The sequence below is a fragment of the Perna viridis genome, chromosome 2, assembly GCF_037379345.1.
Source record: "Perna viridis isolate PV_CMFRI_1.1 ecotype Kerala chromosome 2, ASM3737934v1, whole genome shotgun sequence".
NCBI lineage: Eukaryota > Metazoa > Mollusca > Bivalvia > Mytilida > Mytilidae > Perna > Perna viridis.
In genome coordinates, this window is record NC_142446.1 from 14798927 (window position 1) to 14819456 (window position 20530).

The following is a 20530-nucleotide window of genomic DNA, read 5'->3' on the forward strand; positions in this document are numbered from 1 at the left end:
TGATCTTCAGTAAGAAAACCCAGAAAGTTTATTGAGGATGGACCGTCCAAAAACAAACGAATCACACTTGAATGGATTCGATTTGTCAATTAGAGAGACAGAATTGACAAAAGCAGCTATACATGATTCAATCGATCATGAAGCTGAAGCCAGAATTTTGGTCCTATACACTGGTGGAACCATTGGGATGAAGTCCAACACCAACGGAGGTTTTATTAATTTTCAATGATTTTGGCATCCGTCCATTCCCATGGCCATATTCCCTTCCATTCTTTCAGTCAACTTTAATCCTGTTTGAAAATATTGCCTTTTAAGCAGGTTGTGATGGCAATTGTGAACCCAACACAAATAATCTTCTGCAATCTTCTTCAGTCTGTGTTGTTATCGACGGGATAACTCTCATGTACATTGAACTCTCTCAGGGATCTCCATGGATCAAAATGAACACATGGCTCAATGTCCAGTAAAACATATTTTCATCATTTAGCATGTCCTTTCATACAGAAAATTAATAGCTAAAGAAAGTTTACGGTTGAACGAGACATATCTAATAGCACAAGCTACAACATAGTCATAGAAATTAATAATCAACAATGGTAAATCTTTCTGTCTGTATTGTCTTATTCAACTATCCCAAGGTAAAGTTTTCTCTTTTCTAGGTTTGACCATAGGTTCACAGCTCTAGAGAAATTATAATTACTGGCAGGTGGTCATTGTGTTGATACCATTAAACAAGTTCTTTATAATTTAACTACAAGATATTTTAAAAAGTCATACGTCGTTTTCGTCTGAATCTGTGTCAATAAACAATCATTAAGAGTTTTTGGGAGTCAATCCATCACCATTAAAAAAAAAATTAAGCAAATTGGATTGCTTTTCTGTGTCTGATAAATGCCAAGATCATTAAGACATTGTTGTATAAATTTAAGATTTTCTTACTCCTTCTCCAATCACATCGATCTTTGTCAAATTGAATTCAACTCTTGATACTTTCTATATTTTATTATGTGAAAAGTTTAGCTTATTTGAATCTTATTGATTTTGCGGGCAGTGATAATCACAAATTTGACAGATCTATCAGAGATTTGTATACATACACGTTTCACTCCCTGACACATTAATCCCCCAAAATTACGAATCAAAACACTGTATTACTGTTAGAATAAACACCCGCGCCAGTCATATTGATTTATGACAGGTATAGGTAATTAATAAGCAAGAGTAATTGGGAAATACAGTGCCAATTTGTAATGCATGACGCAAATTTGAATGCAAGGGGCGCACCAAATGTACAAATGACACTCGTTTTGAATTCATGGCGCAAGGAAAGTAACACATGGCCCAGCGCCATGCATAAAGAGGTCATGGAGAACCTGGATCTCTGGTCTCACTAACCACTTGTAACGTTTCCATTACTTTACATGTTAAAAAAGTAATTTTCAAAGTTTCACTGTGAATTCCCAGGACAAATGACATCTTAAAGTTGCATACCATTGTGAAGCTTGGAAAATAAAGCTTCCAAAATCATTATGCTAATGGTATGATGATTGTAGAAATTCTTCACAAAATTTACTTGAATAAATAATACACATTTTTACCTTTTCTGCTGACAGCATGGAGGCAAATTACTCACACATGTAAACAATATTCATACACTTTTGTAGTTCATTACATATATGATTTTAAAGTACACATTCTCAGCTTCATTTTGACTACTTTTAATCACAATACACACAAATAATGCACTTACAATGCATATGTCTAGGTTCAGTGTGTTTTTGGTACTGCATATGGGGACGGCCATTTGACCTGGAAGTGGTTAGTATTGTTTAATATACTGTCTCCCTTGTAAATCCTCACTTGTATTTTGTAGGTGGCATTAAAAGATTAAAAGGTAGAATACAACAAAAGTTACAAAAAATAAATTCTGTTGAAAACCAAAATAAATTAAAAACTTTCAATATAAAAAACAAAGGGTTTCCTCAATGTAATTCAAAATAACCAATAAAATGACTTCTCGGTGTGTTGATTCTACTTGAGGAAGCGTGTCTAAATCCATGAATAGGTTTCCAGTGATCGAGTAGATTTCTTGAAGTTATTTTTCCCTTTGTTTAGTGTATTTCTGGCTATGAAGGAAGAAATGCACTGTGTCCTCTCTTACTCCACAAGTCTGACATTCACTGCCTATAAAATATTGGTTAATGTGGTTTTGGTAAGCATTTAATTTAGAGTATTCAGATCTCAATTAATTAATAATGATAATTGATTTCTTGTTTGGTGAGTCCTTTCTTAATTTTATCCTTAGGCTACTAACCACTAATGTCACTTCCCATAGGCTCCAATGCTAATTTCACTTGGTTCAGTGAGTTATGGAGCTTCTCCTTTAAGTTTAAACTGAAGAAGACTTATACATCACCTAAAAGCTGCATGTGTACACTAATAGCCCAGAAAATATTATGTGGGTTTTACTACCATGCAGTGCAACTCTGGCTCCTAGAAGACAATGAGCTAAGAATAGAATGGGAATTCCCCTACATTTCACAAAAAGGGGTCTTCATGCAGAATTCATAAAAAAATGTTTAATTCAGTGAGTTACAGTAACCATATAATATAATTTCCTGCCAAACACAGCTCACTTGTGCAAATTTGATGTGCACTTTTTCCACAGCAACATAACACAAGTGCAGTAAAACTTGTGTAGAACTATTTTTGCATATGTTTTATAAGCTCATTGGTTGAATTAGTGGTATGTAACCTTTATGTTGTTATGAAATCTGTAGTAATGTTTGCCTGATTCACCATTTCCTCATCTATGTTGCCATTTCTTCAATACATTGTTCCCAGCTGCTCTTTTAATATCCAGTTTAGTGTATATATTATCTGCATATTGTGTAACTTCTGTTTCTTTAGATGCCTCTTTTGCTAATGTTTCCGCTATTTCATTACCTTTGATTTCTGCATGTCCTGGTGTCCTAAGTATATTCATTGAAAGCCCTCTGCTTTCAATTTATCTGCATTTTATCTCAGTCTGGCCCTGCAACCCACCTCCTTTTTACTGAATATTGACATAGCAGATAGGGGTCAGAATAATGTCACCATGTGCCATGCAAAACGTTTAGTTTTGTGATTCTGGGGAGTGATTGCTAACCATTTTACAGATGAAATTGTGCATGTCAGACCTACAATTGTACCATTCAATTCCATTCCTGATTTATTTTCCTGTATGCTTACATCATATTCATTAAAAAATTTTTTTTTATTAAAGCTCCATTTAAAATGACAACACCTGTGTTGTACACATGTTGAGCATTCTACATGCTCATGACAAGTTTGGCAAAGTTTAGAAAGAACACATTATTTTTTTTCTGTAATTACTGTATGAAAAATTCTAACTGGGTCCAGTCTTTAAAAATGTGTCTGCTACCATTCTGTAATCTTTAAACAAACTAAAGAGATTGTGATGCAAATTCAAGATGAAAAGAATAATCATCTTGAAATCTTGTGAAAATTTTCTTCCATCATTTTCCATTCAGAAGTACCAATTTCCTTACAAATAACACAAACAATTTGATAATTAGTCAGTTACATGTACCATTAAAGGAGACTTGACACAACAATTTTCTTTTTATGGACATTTATATTATTCCTACTATGTTTGTTCATTTACAAGTGTGACAAACCTTTTCTCACCAGGTTTCCCTGAAATTTAGTTACAAGGATTTATTTGTGTTTTCGCTATGATCTAATTAATATGTATAAATGAAAACTGGAAGTAACATCCCATTACCATATATGGAAGTGCCATGTCATTGGTTCTCAATCTCCATCTTGAAACATTGAAACTAGATACACATGCCTGAAAATAATACTATGTCTTTGAAAACATACTACCATCAACCATAATTTTAATTTCTCCACTCTTCACAGTGGGGTGACTCAAGTCCTCCACTGTGACTCCATCAAAGTAAAAACTGAGATAAAATTGCTCCATATCAATACTTCTCAATATTTTTTTCTGTCCATTACTGGAATGTTATTAAACAGCCAGAACCATTAAATATACCTTGGTATAAAGACAGGAGAAGTGAACTACAGACTATGGAGAATGGAGATACTGTGACTCCACTCACAATATCTCCACTGTGGAGAGTGGAGAAATTAAAATTTGTGTTGACAGTAGTGTACCTTGTAAATAAATGAGGCTGGGTGATCCATTGACCTTTATACAGGTATGATGATTGTGTTAAGAAAGAGCAGAGGACTAAATTTCTTCTTGTTTTCTGTTAGCTATTCATTTACATAAGGCATAGATCCCCTGTGATGAATCCACAACTGTCAACTGTTTTGCACACGCTTATTTTGGTCTGTTGAACGAGGGGATACCACTTAAGTACTGACACTCTATATATTGCTTTTTCTTTGCCTCTGGCAAATATTAATAAACAACCCTGGTAGACTTCATTGTGACCCAGAGATAGTCTGGACGGCTCCATTTATCTTTACCTGGTTCAGCGACCTGTGACACAGGTATTTATTTGGGATTGACAGCCAGTTGTAGGACTTCAATAATGATTGAAATAAATGCATTTCTTTTGTGTTATGGAATTTTAAATAAAATAATCAGATCAAACCTGTGCAACCATTACTGTCGTATTTGTGTACTTGGGTCTGATGATTTGCAGAAAAAATGGTGAAAATCAATTATCGAGATCTAAATAGTTTTACAAACAATTTTGAAAGGGAAAATAAATACATAGAGTCCATCTTATATGACAGAATTTATATTGAAATACTAAGTATGGGTTAAACTTCAAACAAGCAGAAATAAAATTTTCTAGTCTTTAGAATAATTTATTTCTGAGAAGATATCATGCAATGATAAGGATAGCCTTACACATTTTTGCCACTCAATCTATAAATTGAGAACCAATAACATAACACAGTCACATGTTTGGGCTATCAGCGATTTTAAATTAATTTATCTTAATCAGTTGAGGTAAGAAACTTCAAGGAGTGTTTTTCTCATATATTTATATATGAGGTATTACAAAGACATTAAACAAAAAAAAAGGAATATTTCGTGTCACGTCTCCTTTAACCAATAGCCATAGATATTTTTACCAATTGGACAAAAACTGTAGGAAACTGTAGTGTAAAATTAAAATGTATATAAAGCTGATATATATTGTCGATATAGGTTTGATACCTGCAGATCATTTTATTATGATTTCTTTTTATTGTTTATTTGATATCTTTTTTAGTGTATGAACCAAAAGCAAACTTCCTGGTAAATGAACTTAGACATTTACCAATGTTCCATGACGCTGAGTTTGCAGCCAAATATTTATCCCCTGAAACAGAAGATTACCTTGTCATGCCGTGAGTAAATATAATAATACAGTGTAGTTGTAATGCAAAATTTTGAAATGTTGTTATTAATCATTGTATAAGTAACATGCACCACAGTGGCCAGATTTAAAAGGGGAGGGTTGTGATCACGCCAAAAAACTTTAAACCCCCCCCCCCCATTTTTTGCACCTGTCCCAAGTTAGGAATTTCTAGCCTCTCTATGTCTTGTTTCATTTTCACTTTCAGTTTACTCTTATGTTGCTGGAGTTTATAAGGGCATCTTTTTCGCTGTTCAAGTGTATAATGTTGTTAATATGTGGCAGACACTCTAAAGTAATCAGTCTATCTGTCCATCTGTAATAAATCATGTCTGTGCTGTAACTTTGTCTGTATCTTTTTGTGTAGACTTTTGATATTTAATATGAGGGTAGATCAGCTCAAGGCAATGTGTCACATACCATGGTTGATGAAGTTTGACCTTAAGGTCAAATTAAAAAATTAATTTTTTGCAAACAAATCGTGTCTGGGCTGTAACCTTATTGTCTTTTGATGTATAATTTTGATATTGGGCAGTTGGGTAGATCAGTGTCTTGGTTGAATCTTTTCTTGGTCTTTTGGTGTAGGCTTTTGATATTTGGCATAAGGGTAGATCAGCTTAAGGTGACCTTTGACGGTGAACTTTGATCTCAAGGTTTTTACCACAGTGGGGTCCAATGAGACGAATTCCATTTCAATGGTACACTGTATCTAGTTGTACTTCATGTTTAATTTTCATTCTTTTTCACAAATTCTAACAGTTTTTATATGATGGCAAACAATTTGCAGTTGTATAATGGAATCATGTTGTAGTCATCATTGTTTGTAGACACTTCATGTCTGGACAATATTTTTATGAAATTATACCACGTTCACAAGGTGCCATTACATAAAAGGAAGCCTGTTATTGATTTTGGGGTTGTGACTTCAACCATTTAGGGATAAAGGGACAAAAACAAGCATTATCATAATGTCCAGACAATAACTTGATTCATTGTGAATGGGTCTTTGAAATTGTACCAATGGCTGTCATGCCATCAAAGAAAGATGGATTGATTTTGGGGTTATTACGTGAACTGCATTCTCCTGATAAACAGGTAATAACTTGAGTGAAAGTGAATAGATCTTTTTGAAGTTGTACTGCAAGATGCTATTTCCCTAAAGGAAGGCTGGGATTGATTTTTAGGGTTGTTACGAGGGCCAAAAAGGGGCCATTCAATTCTGGTCTGACCACAATCCAAATTCAGAGCTTTATCAAGCTTGAATGGTGTGCCCAAAATGTTTAGGGTTTGACTTTTGCAATTGTATCACATCCCATGTGAAATGATACCACAAGGTGCTGTTCCACAAAAAGAAACCTTGGATTGAATTTTTGGGTTATGACTTGAACCATTTAGGAGTTTGAGGCAAAAGGGGTAAAAAAAACCATCACTTTCTTGATGTTTGGACAATAACTTGACTGTAAGTGATTGGATCTCTTTAATATTGTTCCACAAGGTGCCATACCATCAAAGGATTGATTTTGGGAGTTGTAACATGAATTGTTAAGAACTAGGGACCAACCTTACATTTTTTTATGAGGAGAAAGACAACAACTTGATTTAAAATGAATGGATCTCTTATGTACTGCAAACTGCTCAACGGATTTTGTTTTTGATTTTTGATTTAACAAATTTAACATGAGTAATTGGACTTAGCTAAATGTTTTCATGCTACACTATTAGAGCACATTGTGGATGCAACTCCTTGAAAACTGCTGAACAGATTTTGATCAAAATTTTTGGGGTTGTTACTCATCGTATTTAGTTGATCATATGTGCCACATTTTGATTCAACAAATGTGATGGAAGTTTTTAAAAGTTGTTTAATTTGTACATGCTACACTATAGGAACCATTGGTTGACACACCTCCTTGCTCAACGGATTTTTTTGCCCCCTGCCGCAATGCGGAGCGGGGACATAGAAATGCTGGTGTCCATCCGTCCATCCATGCGCCCGAAGCTTGTGGACGCAACTCCGGAATTATTGAAGTTCTTATTTTTTTGTAGCAGTGGGGGACATGTGACTAGGCATAGCAGCCTTGTGGGGGTTGTGACTTAAAAGGTGTAGGATAACAGGGCTGAAAAAGGTGCCACAAAACTGGCAAAAACTTAACTGTAAGTGGATGAATCTCTTTGAAATAAGGTGCCATACCACCGAAGGAAGGCTGGGAATGATTTTTGGGGTTATTACTTTAACCTGTAATAAATAAGGGGCCAGAAACAAGCATATGCATGATATGGAGACAATAAATTGAGTACATGTACTAATGAATTGAACAATTATTACTATTGAATTAGTAACAATGGAGCTTTAACTATGTGGTCATTTAAATAGACACCTTAACTCAGGCAGTTAAACTGCTGTAGGAGAATGTTTCCTTCACATGTTTACTTGATAAGAGTTTCAGTAGGTCACCATTGAAGTGTGATAAAAAAAAAACTCTTGTCCTGGTGAAATTAGTGGTCAATTAACAATATTCTGTTCTCCCATAATTCTCTAGAAGTTTATGTTACATGTTTTTTTTTAAGGAGAATAAGTCATGACACACTCAGGATAATGTGATCATCCTGTTGTAATTTTTGTAATTAATGTAAAAAAAGAAGTGTTGAATGTTTTGTTTTGTTTTTTCAAAATAGCTAATGCCCATTTTCATTTATCATTGTAATTTCAGTTAAATCTTTGCATAGTTGAAGTCCATTAGTAATTAAAAAAAATGTACTTTCAGTTGTTTAATTGCTTAAATGAAGGTGTCTACTTAAATGACTGCAGAGTATAAGCTCCATTGTTACTAACTCAATAGTGGAGTTCACTTGGCAAAATTGGTATTTTAATACCTGGTATTCAACAAGGTCAGACGTAAAATCAACTGACTGTAAAATATCATCTGTCCCTTCCTGACTCTACAATAATAACTTTATGTAGGTAGTTACAGAAATATACTTCCTTTTCTTACCAAATTATGTTTTTCCAACAACCAGCTTAATGATGTACGATAGTTGCTTACTAAAGAAAATGTAATAATTTTGTTGTTGGAATGAAAAATTGGGACGGCTATTTTTTCTGAGTAGAGACAAACATCATAATGTTAGACAAATATCAAGCTATGAAGTTCTAATGAGACTTACATGTTTTTCTTCAAGTTGCTACTGCAGGCTTACACGTAACTGTAGTGTTACACGTAACTGTAGTGTTACACGTAACTGTAGTGTTTTATACGATTGCAAAAAACTTGTGGTCATGTAATGGTATAATGTCTGCAGACACTTGGTTTTCGTGTAATAACTTGAATATTAGTTGGTTGTTCTTTATCAAATTTATAAGGTTCCAAATCATTGCCTCATTCATTTTAGAATTAAAGGTTTAAAAGGGGCCAAAAACAAGCATTTCATAGAATTGACTACTGTAAAATCATTTATTTTTTAAAATAGATAAAATTTTGTAGTTTTGTCTTCGAAACTGATTTCATGGGGACCAATTTTTGTGGATTCATGTTCCTAAGATTATGTTTTAAATTTCTCGTGCAAGCTCTTAGTTTTACTGTTGTCTTCCATGTAAACCGTACAGCGGCTACTTATTCTTGGCAAGAGATAATCTTTTGAAGAAAGCATGTTTTGCTGTTACCACATTTTTTGATAGTCATTTATTAATTAAAAAGGTATGAAAGTTTGGTTCTGTTATGTTTCCTATTATATGTTTTATGTACATATAAAATGAGAATAGGTATGGTGTATATGTCAAAGAGACAACAACCCCGCCTTGATGAAAATGTGTTTAAGTATAAGTGCATTTTAATTCAGAATTATGTTTTATGTTTTATTTATAATATATATTTGCAAATAAATTTTGATGGGGATTTATTTTCATTGATTTGTTCTACCCACAAAATAAATGAAATTAAATCCCCATCCAAAATTTCTGCTTTTACAGTATATAACCCAAGTTAAAGCATAGGAATGTCTGTGGTGTTGTTCCACAATATTCTATGCCATATTGGTCAGACTGGTATTGATTTTTAGGGTTAAGTCTTGAACATTTTGGAAATTGGGGACCAAAAAACATTTATTTTCCTGGTGTCCAGACAATAACTTGACAATTAGTGAATGAATCTTTTTGAAATTGTATTACAAGGTGCCATGCCACCAAAGGAAGGCTGGGATAGATTTTAGGGGTTAAGACTTGAACTTTTTTGGAATTAGGGGCTGAAATGGGGCCTGAAACAAGTTTCAGATGATAAGAGTAAAAATGAGTTGATCTCACATTAATTTTACAGCAAGGTGCCATACCAACAAAGAAATACTTGGATTGATTTTTTTGGGTTGTTACTTGAGCTAAGTTAGAAAAAAGGGCCACATAGGGCCAGAAACAAGTATTTTTTTTAAATTCTGGAAAATAATTTGAGTGAAAGAGAATGAATCACTTTGAAATTATATCACAAGTGCCGTACACCTCAAAGGAAGGTTTGGATTGATTTTGGAGGTTTTGACTTCATTCATTTTGGAATAACGGGCCAAAAAAGTGATTGCTTCAATTCTGGTGAAATTCTTATCCTGTGTCAAATATCTAATCATATTTAAAATTCAAAGCTGTATCAAGTTTCAATGGTTTGTCCATACTTGCTAATCAGGGTTCAACCTCTGCGGTTGTATAAAGCTGTGCCCATTAATACATTTATTCTTCAAGTTACTACTTCAGACGTGCATGTAACTGTAATGTTTTAACTAAGTTACTACTGCAGACTTACATGTAACTGTAATGTTTTCTTAAGTTACTACTGCAGTCTTATATGTAAATGCAATGTTTTGACAGTTACTACTACAGACTTACATTTAAATGTAGTGTTTTTCTTAAAGTTACTACTGCAGACTTCCATTTAACTGTAATGTTTTCTTAAGTTACTACTACAGACTTACATGTAACTAATGTTTTCTTTCTTCAAGATTGGATCATTTTCATTGGTATGTCCTGTAGCTAGATTTTTTTTCTGACTGTGTGTCATTATACATTAACATAGTGATTTCTAAAAAGGTATAGGTACACTTATGTAACTTATTTAATTTAATGTAATGTAGTTTCAGTTTTTGTATTGGTCTGTTGCTAAAGTTCTAAATAAAGATAGATGTTGTACTTGCTTGATTGTACAATGTATAACAAACAAAAAAACTTAATTACACATGTAAGTTTGGAATTGTTCATTTATTGTAATGCTAAGTTAATTTATTGCTGATGTGATGATATTAGAAAAGCCTCTAGCACCTGTGAATGTATTGTTTTCTACATGATTTTAGCCTGCTATACATTTTTGTACCTGTATTATTTTCAGGGACTTTTGTTGCAATAGATAAACAATGAATTAACTACATGTTCTTATTCAAATTTTGTTCTACCATTAAGAAATAAGAACCTTTTTTTTTTTAAATCAATGAATATGAAAATACCTTCAGCTGAAATTTCTGAATGCATACAAAATGTTCTATCTTTACCTCATCAATTTCATTAGATGGTATGATTAAAGGGAAACAATCCATCATTGCTTGATACAGAAACCAATCAATCATGAAGTTTTAAAAGAGGTGTGCTTTTACATGTGTTCTTAGCTATTTTCAGAGGTTCCTGGTTGGTGGAGCCTCAAAACAAAATAACATTTGCTATTTATAGATGTTTGAACGCCACCCATTAATTTATAATTTTATGATTGGATACTAACTACATCTAATAAAAGTCCATCTATATAGTAATAAATATTAATTAATAAAATGTACATTTCAGTCCTTCATTGTATCTTAGTTCAGTGAGGTAATTCATGTGTCACACATTTAAACGAATAGGTTTTTTAGTACAGTATTCAGATGATGTAAACTTCCTGCTATATGTTACGTTTTTTAAAATACACCATTCCCCATTAAAGATAAAACTTAATTTACCCATAGAGAACTAAAATATTAAAACTATCAAAAAAACTTCCACATGGCCCCTTTAATTTACAACATACATGTACATTATGTACTGTAAACGTATTGATTTTCACATTGGCTGGTGTAGTAGTTTTCACATTTGCAATAGTTAGAAAAATGCAAAAAATAATACTACAAAATTATTTTTTACTCTATATAATGCTAATCTACAGGATTAACCAAATTAACAAGCATGAAAATTAAACAGTTACATTATGTAAAGTGAAGTTTACACCATTTAATTTCTGTGATAATAGTCTAAAATATTGCATGAAAGCATACATATCATGTTTGATTTAAATAGATAATTTTTCACTAATCCTGTATAGTAAGATAACTTTTAGCAACATCATTATATCATAAAATATATTTTAAATGTTCAGAAGATAAATATATCTTTGAAGTAAACATTTTATGGAATGATGTGAACTTTATGTCTTTGTTGTTGCAGTAGTTACTTATTTTTAAGAGTCTTTTCAAAAAAGCAATCCATAAAGTGTTAAATTGGAGTATTTTTATTTTAGTAAATATAGAAATATAGCACTTAAATGTTCTCACTTTTTTAAAATTGGATCTCTCTAACAGTCTTTTAATTTTAAGATTGAATTTAGAAACCTGTTTTATAATCTCATTCATAATCAGCTGTCAAGCTAGGAAGTGGAATTCAAAGTTGTGCCTTCTCTTTCAAGTTCAACAATTGCATAACTTGTATTTATCTGTAACCAACATTTATCTATCTAAAGTGAGTCCAATTATAGATAAGTGGATTTGATCATGCCATTTATTTTCACTTTTAACCTTTTTCGTTAATTTTTACTACTTCCATCAATTATTGAATTCAGACTGTCATGACATAAATCTGCATAAAACATTAAATTATCCTTCAAAGTCAAGCTCAGAAATAGTGTCTATATTTTGCTGTTCTGTGTTTGATATTTATGTTATATAAATTAGCTGGATTTTAGTGTAGAAAATCATGCCAATTAGAACCATTATTACCACTTGAATAGGTTAATTTGGAATCATTTTTAAATTTTACTTGACCGATTGGTAACCTTGCATATTAAGAGAAAAATTTGAAACACCATATAAGGGTAAATGACATTTAAATGGGCATCTTTACCAACTTAACTAGTTATTGGAAAAAAAATAGATGATCACTTAAGAACAGGTCAAAAATCATCTTTCAGACTTTCCACAATTGTTTAGTATTGTAAAATATGAATCAAGTCTTATTGTTTATTTTAAGTACATTTGTCATCCCCCTCTTTTGTGATTTCCAGATGTTAACACAAGAACAGATCCAAGGATTTTATTGAAACTTAGATAAGCTGTAAAACCCTATGAAACCCAGATTAAATTTGATTTTCAGTACAATCCTGTTTGCAGTTGTCCTGAAAGTTTGTAGTCTTGCAATCTCCCTTTTTAGCTCACCAGGCCATAGGCTATGTGAGCTATTGCCATCACTTGGCGTCTGTTGTTGTCGTTGTCATTAACAATTTCTTCAAATGTCTTCACCTTTGAAACTACTGAATGGATTTGGATGAAACTTTAGATGACTGTTCCTTATCTACAGTATCCTGCACAAAATGAATGTTGGATTTTTGATCTGTTAAAAAACATGGCTGCCATTACTAAAAATAGAATATAGAGGTCAGACAGCAGATTTTTGCATATATCTCCCAAAACTGTTCGGTTTAACCAAATTCTGACTCAGGGTAAAATTATTTAGCATGATGAGATCTATCTGTGGTCAAATTTTGGTGAAAATCTGTTGACCCATGTTGGAGTTATTGCCCTTTTTGGAGGTTTTTTGTTGTTTTTGATGTTGTTACTTTCAAAAATCTTCTCAGAAACTACTGTACAGAATTCAATGAAAGTTGGTATTTTTGTTTTTTAGGGTATCCTAAACAAAATGGCCATTTGGAATTTTGATCTGTTAAAAAACAAGGCCGCCATTACTAAAAATGGAACAAATGGGTCAGACAGCAGATTTTTGAATACATCTCCAAAACTGTTCTGTTTAAACCAAATTCTGACATAGGGTAAAATTATTCAGCATGATGAGATCTATCTGTGGTCAAATTTTGGTGAAAATCTGTTGACCGATTTTGGAGTTATTGTCCTTTTTGGACGTTGTTTTTCTGTTTTTCTTCTTCTCAGAAACTACTCTATAGAATTCAATGAAAGTTGGTATTTTTGTTTTTTAGGGTATATAACAAAATGACAGTTTGGATTTTAGATTCGTGAAAAATGATGGCTGCCATTACTAAAAATAGAACATAGGGGTCAGACAGTAGTTATTTTTGCATATATCTCCAAAACCGTTAGGTTTAGTCAAAATCTTTCAGTTGCTGAAATGATCCTTATTATAAGGCCTACAAACGTCTCCTAGTGATTAAAGTAGTCAGACATCTCCATGGAAGAGTTATTGCCCTTGAGAAGTGAAAAATGATTTTTTTTTTACAGTTTTCAGCCAATATCTTGAAAACTATGATAGATAAAATGAACCTTTCAAATGCTGAAATGATACTTATTATAAGGCCTACAAAAGTCTCCAGGGATCAAAGTTGTCAGACGACTCCATGTAAAAGTTATTGCCCTTGAAAGGCAAAAAATTATATTTTGGGCAGATTTCAGCCAATATTATGAAAACTAAAATAGATAGAATGAAACTTTCAATTGAAGAAATGATCCTTAGGATAAGTCCTACCAAAGTCTTGATGGAGTAAAAATTGTCGGAAAACTCCAATGCTAAAAGTTTAACCAGGTGAACGATTCAGGCTTTAGAGAGCCTCTTCTTAAAGTTTCCAGATAATGTCGTCTTAATTGATGAAAGACTTTATGAATTTTTATGTGCATGTGTTACTTGCTTCACAGTGTGACTGGGTATCATTTAATTCCTCGTTAGGTGCCTCATTTTCCATCACGTATTGCATGTCTCAATAATTTTTAAAATCAAATTATATTGCTTACCACTGCATTTATCATTACATGCCACTCACTTGTATATGAACTAATTAAAATGTTTTACCTATATTTATAGTTTTTATAACCATCCAGACTCAGAAGTTAATAGGTATATTTTTGTAGTCTTAATCTTACTAACATTCCTTAATAATAACTCAGTACATTCAAACCATTTGCATAGAAGTAGTCTTAACTACATTGACTACAACTTAGAACATAATCACCAAGTTTTGACTAAACTATACCTACACTTAATAGTCCTTTACACTAAAGTATTGTTTAATCTTTGATATGTCTATTACACTAATGTATTGAGATAGAAGTACAGTTATGGTATGGAATGTACCAAGTCTTATGAAGGAATGATTGTGGCATGACTAATCTGTTAAATTTGTTATTGCTATGTTTACTTATTTTTGTTGTTGTTTATGTATTCTTTTAATTTGTGACAATTTATATATCATTTACCGAACTGTTAGAGTTAACCCAAATTGATAAACGTGATTTCTCCTGATTTGTTTTTACACATATGGTACAGATACTCATATTTTTCATATGGTTCTGAGTATATGTATATATATGTACTAACTTTTAGTTTGATTTACAAACTTAAGTTTTTGGCCTTGAATAGCTACTGTATGTGTAAGCTGTTTTTTACCGTTTTAATTAAATGTAATAGCAGCAATGAAGGAGGGGGATTTTCAATGGCTGTTTAAGCATAATAACATTCATTTAAAAACTTCTGATATGACTTAAGTAATTTTTTTGTGATCACATATGTAAGTTCTAAATTTAGTGGTTAATAAACATATATCCACATACCTTGCTGTGGTATCACACAGTATAAATCATACTGATAGTATTCACTTTGCTTTTAAAAGAAAGTATTACTTAAAGGAAGGATAACAATAAAAGAAAGGTTATTGTCTTACTTTGGTCTGAGAATGCTTGATCTTGGTTGATAAGCTTTTCTCTTATCATTTACATGTACATCAGTAGTATAGAGCTACATATAAATGTTACTTTTTCAATTACACAATGTTCCTTGTTTTTAGATGTGAGATCCAATGAAACATGCTTTAATTATATGTGTGTGATATCTTGTGTTTATCAATCAAAATCAGGATTCTTGAAAAAAGAAACACAATTTTAATTTGAAAACTAGTCAGTCAACTATTATTTGACTTCCACCAATCTGTCATAGTATGTTCCAAGTCACTACTAAATATATGTGTGTAGATCTCAGGGGGTGCTGCAGAATAAGATTTAATTCAGTTTCCCATTAATGAACCCTTGAAGAAAATGTTTTTTTTTCTCTCTCAGCCTTATTGTTTCAGTTTTTGTTTTTTCCAGGAAATGTGAGATTGTTGTTTATTGATAGTAGATAGTAATAATTAGGTAGAAGAAATGTCAAATGATGGATAAATTTTCAAAAAGTTCCTTATATTGGTAATTCACTTTTATTTTAGCTTCAGACTAGGTTGTTAAATAAAAGTTTCATCTCAGAGCAAACCTTACCTTCAAAATATATGATGTAAATTTCTTTGTTTAATTTACATGAAGTACATTTCTAAATAGATAATGTATCAATAAATCAATTTATTTGTTTTCATTTACTTTAACATTTATTAATTTAAGAGTATCCAAAGGGAAGAGGATTTTCTACAAAATACATGAGTATGAGCCATTATTAGACTCAAGTAATATGAACATGACTGATTGGACAAGAATAGCTACAGACATTCATGTATGTATGAATCTTACCTGGTCTCTTTCTTACCACTATCATGAATATAGGAGCTAATTTTATTTTTTGGGTTTATTCTTGATTTGGCATGTTCATTTACTATTGAATATCTTCATGTGTTATGATTATAAGATTGGTAAATTTGTTATTGCCTAATCTCAATGTATTTATTAGCTGCAGGGGTTCAAATTAGCACTGGCCCAAGGTCCCAGACCCTCCATTTCTGATGCAGGACCTATTGGTAATTTTGTTATTACTTAATCTCAATGTATTAATTAGCTGCAGGGGTTCAAATTAGCACTGGCCCAAGGTCCCAGACCCTCCATTTCTGATGCAGGACCTATTGGTAATTTTGTTATTACCTAATTTCAATGTATTTATTAGCTGCAGGGGTTCAAATTAGCACTGGTCCAAGGTCCCAGACCCTCCATTTCTGATGCAGGACCTATTGGTAATTTTGTTATTACCTAATCTCAATGTATTTATTAGATGCAGAGGCTCAAATTAGTGCTGGTCTTACATCCCAGACCCTCCTTTTCTGATGCAGTGCCTTTGAAATTTCCTGGTTCTACCAGATTTACATTTAATCTTATTGAGAAACTTTCAGTGCTCTGTATGTCACAAAAAGTGTTTTAAAAAAATTTATTTTAAACAAGTTTGATACCTAGTGCTAATGTTCATCTAATGCAAATCAACTGTTACTTTCAAATTCACTAAATGATTTCTTCAATCTTAAAAATTGAATTATAGACCTCTAGGCATATAATTTACACTGTAAAGTCTACCATGGCATTCTTTAGTATACCACTAAGATCCTTTAGTAGGTTATTATGGCTACTTCATTTTTTTACCTTTGATTTCTTGGGATTTTTACCTGGGTCACCATTGCTAAAAGCAGGTCTACTAGCCACTGGACTCCCCTCCTTCCATCACACTAAAGGGGTACCTACTTTGTGCAATCTGTAACTCAAGAAAAATATTTAACCGGTATTATTCAAACTTTGAACACTGTTTATAAAGATATTGAAGATGTTTTACTATTTGATTAATTGTATGCTATTTTGTAGCATGTTTAACTTAACCATTTTTGTTACCATATGTTGTTGGCGGTACGTAATTTGTGTAGTCTGTAACTCAAATATGAATGAAACAAATTTTATTTAAGCTTTGCACTGTATTTATATACATATTGAAGATGCGTATCTACCTTTCTGGAAAAATTTGATATTGTTTTTTGTACATTTCAAGCATCTTAGCCATTTTTGTGACTTTATGTTGTAGACAGTACTTACTTTGTGTAATCTGTAACTCAACATTTATATGACCATTATTGATAAAACTGCTCTGTGTTTACATACTTTGTATATAATTGAAGATGTGCACCTCTTATCAAGAACAAATTTGTTTAATTTTTCATACATTTTAAGCATGTTGCACTTATCCAATATTTAACTTGCTATTGTTTATATACATATTTAAGATACTTGTAAGCTGACAAATATATGAGAGTGATACAGGTCCAGACATGTTTTGGTCTTGTTAAAACTTCCATTTTCAAAGCTTTGCTGTGGTATGAATATAAGAAAACATTTGTCCAGGGAATTCTCAATGTAAATTTGGAAATGGTTTGTGTTTGTTGTATTTAGTAGTAGATGTATTGAGTTAGTAGTAAGACCTATGTTCAGAAATCAAGCATAACTTGTGCATAGTGTTTTTTTGTTATTCTCTAAATATAATTCAGACATATGAGGTTTTTTTTTTTTTTACATTTTAGAAACATTATGATTCCTATGATGGCTTTATTGTATTACATGGGACAGATACAATGGCTTACACAGCATCAGCTTTGTCATTTATATGTGAAAATCTTGGAAAACCAATTATTCTAACAGGTTCACAGGTATGTATAGTCAAAAATTCAAATGTAATGGGAACATTACTAAATTATGATATCTATCCTTTTAAGAAGTCATCAAGGATCCTTACAAGCCCATTAAAGAAGTCATCATGTATCCTTACTGGTCCATTTAAGATTCTTACCGGTCCATTAAAGAAGTCATCATGTATTCTTACTGGCCCATTATAGAGTCATCTTGTATTCTTACTGACCCATTAAAGAAGTCATCATGTATTCTTACTGGTCCATTAAAGAGGTCATATGTATCCTTACAGGTCCATTAAATGTTTGTTTGTTTGTTGGGGTTTAATGTCCGAGCAGCATTATTTCAGCTATATTCAGACGATAAACATGAAATTGATGATAAAATGAACATGAAATGAAAAAGGGATGGGACACAAGGACAATGGGGGCAACAAATTTTGATTGCCATTGGAAATAGGGAGAGGTGGGTAGGGTCGGGCAATTTAGCCTTCTGCGGCGGACCCCTATGGTTTTTACTCCCAGAGAATACCACAGTAGGGTTCTTTAACGTGCGAGGAACGTGGCATCTTTCCCAACACGGTGCGCCACTATGGTTTGCGGTCAGGTTTTCCGTATTATAGCCTGACAACCCCAGCATGTAACACGCTAGGGGTACCCCATTCCACCACCTGGGGCACACATCCCAGTTGCTCTGTGGGCAGAGTGCCCTAGCCCCCGGCTGGGGTTCTGAGCACTATATAGTCGCCTTTTACAACAAGCTTAGCGCTGCTGCAGGCCTATTCTTTTAACACCCGGACCTGCATGGGGGTACAGGTCCATTAAAGAGGTCATATGTATCCTATATGGTTACTTACTTACCTGCACCTAACATTTTCTATGCTGGTGGCATATGAGGCAATGGAAAGGCTAAATCTTTCTCATCCTGAGAAGTTCTATTGGATAGAAATATTTACTTTTGATAGTAAGCATTTACACAGTTAGGTGTACATTTTCTCACTTTTGAGACAAGAATATTCATAGTTTTAGCTATATTACATTTTCTTATCTCACCCATTGGTGAAATAAAACATGCAGCATTTGTGATGTCATAATTAAAACAATCTATGAAGTTAATACAAATTAATTTTTGGCAAGCAGGGTGTTCTGAATTGTCATACTAACCACAAGATCAATTAAATAACAATTAATTTCAGGTACTACCAGAAAATAGAAAACTTGGAAAGTTCAAACACCCTCGAGTAAGATTTCAATATTCTCTTACTTGACAGAGTCTCATTAGAAAACTGGAAATTTTACCCATCTTGAGTCAAAATTTTTGAACAACTTGTTAAATTTATTGTCCTTGAAAGACAAAATTTAACCAGATGAGCAATTTAGACTCCTGGGAGCCTCTTGTTATATTTTTTTTTAGAATACTCAGAAATTTGCCATTTTAAGTCTCATTATTCTTGCCTTTTTATCTGCAGAGTGATATAGTTTTTGATATTTTTTATATAGGCTAAAAACCACTAATTCCACTTCCCATAGGCTCCTATGCTAATTTCATAATATTCAATGGCTTCTCTGGACTTTACCTTAATTTTAAACTGCAGAGGACTATATATCAGCATGATTCTACATATGTCAGCTCACAATCCTCAGAATGGCATGTGGGGTTAGCAGACTTGCAGTGCAGTACTGGTCACTGGAAGTGAAGTGTCTATAAATAGCATGGGAAATCCCAGTGTTTCACAAGATAGGGGTATATTTAGAAATCATTATGGAGATTAGGCTTCACATCACAAGAAGCAAAATGCACCTATAAAATGTACAGAAATGTTTTTCCTTTCAGAAACTGTTTATATTTTTTAAATGAGATGAGAACTTTTTTCACAGCACTATGAGGAACAGGGGTAATTTCTGCGTAGGACTATTTTTGCGTACGTTCCAAATGCTCATTGGTTGAATTGGTGGTCTGTAACCTATAACATGTTGTATCTTGTCTCCTAATTCTATTCCCTACTGTGAAAATGGAAGGTATATAGTGATCTTATATCCCTACTTCCATCTGTATTTGTTAGTTTGTTTGTCTGTTCATCTTTCCACACTTTTTCATCACATTTTTTGTCTCTGCAATTACTTATCACAGCCACTTAATATTTTGACAGAAGCTTTATATACTGTAGGTATGCCATATCATGTGACTGGATCCACATCCACTTTTTGTTTGATGACCATTAATATTTTGACCATATGGTTTGAATACAAACTCTTTGTAAGTTTTTTCTGCAACTATTTATCATTGCTACTTGATATATTGACAGAAGCTTTCTATAGGTATGCCATAATATTGGATTTTATTTCACACTTGAGCTATTCGAACTTTCTGTATGATGTTTATTTTTTATCCCCTGCGACATATCACAAGGGGACATGGAAATGCCAGGCGTCCATCCATCCGCACATTTTTTTTGTTATGCTTTTACCAAATAAGTTTGTTTTTGGTATGTGGCCTTATTATAAAGAGTTACAGATTAAGTTCAACATTGGTTACTGTTGAATGATTTTTACGGA

At 32.7% G+C, this 20530-nt stretch overlaps 1 protein-coding gene across 7 annotated transcripts in view; it reads left to right on the plus strand.

Moving 5' to 3' along the window:
* Window positions 1–10: 10 nt before the first annotated feature.
* LOC148623765 (L-asparaginase-like) overlaps window positions 11–20530 on the plus strand; it is a 37874-nt gene continuing 17354 nt past the window's right edge. Inside the window, exons 1-7 of one of the 7 annotated variants that reach the window (XM_088565853.1) lie at window positions 11–209; window positions 5262–5379; window positions 10365–10382; window positions 11194–11220; window positions 14425–14457; window positions 15987–16095; window positions 17870–17995. In XM_088565853.1, the coding sequence (XP_088421979.1) occupies window positions 38–209; window positions 5262–5379; window positions 10365–10382; window positions 11194–11220; window positions 14425–14457; window positions 15987–16095; window positions 17870–17995 (603 nt within the window). In that variant the 5' untranslated portion in view covers window positions 11–37. The remainder of the gene's footprint in view (window positions 210–5261; window positions 5380–10364; window positions 10383–11193; window positions 11221–14424; window positions 14458–15986; window positions 16096–17869; window positions 17996–20530) is intronic. The other 6 variants (XM_088565856.1, XM_088565855.1, XM_088565854.1 and 3 more) reach the window with 6 other exon arrangements.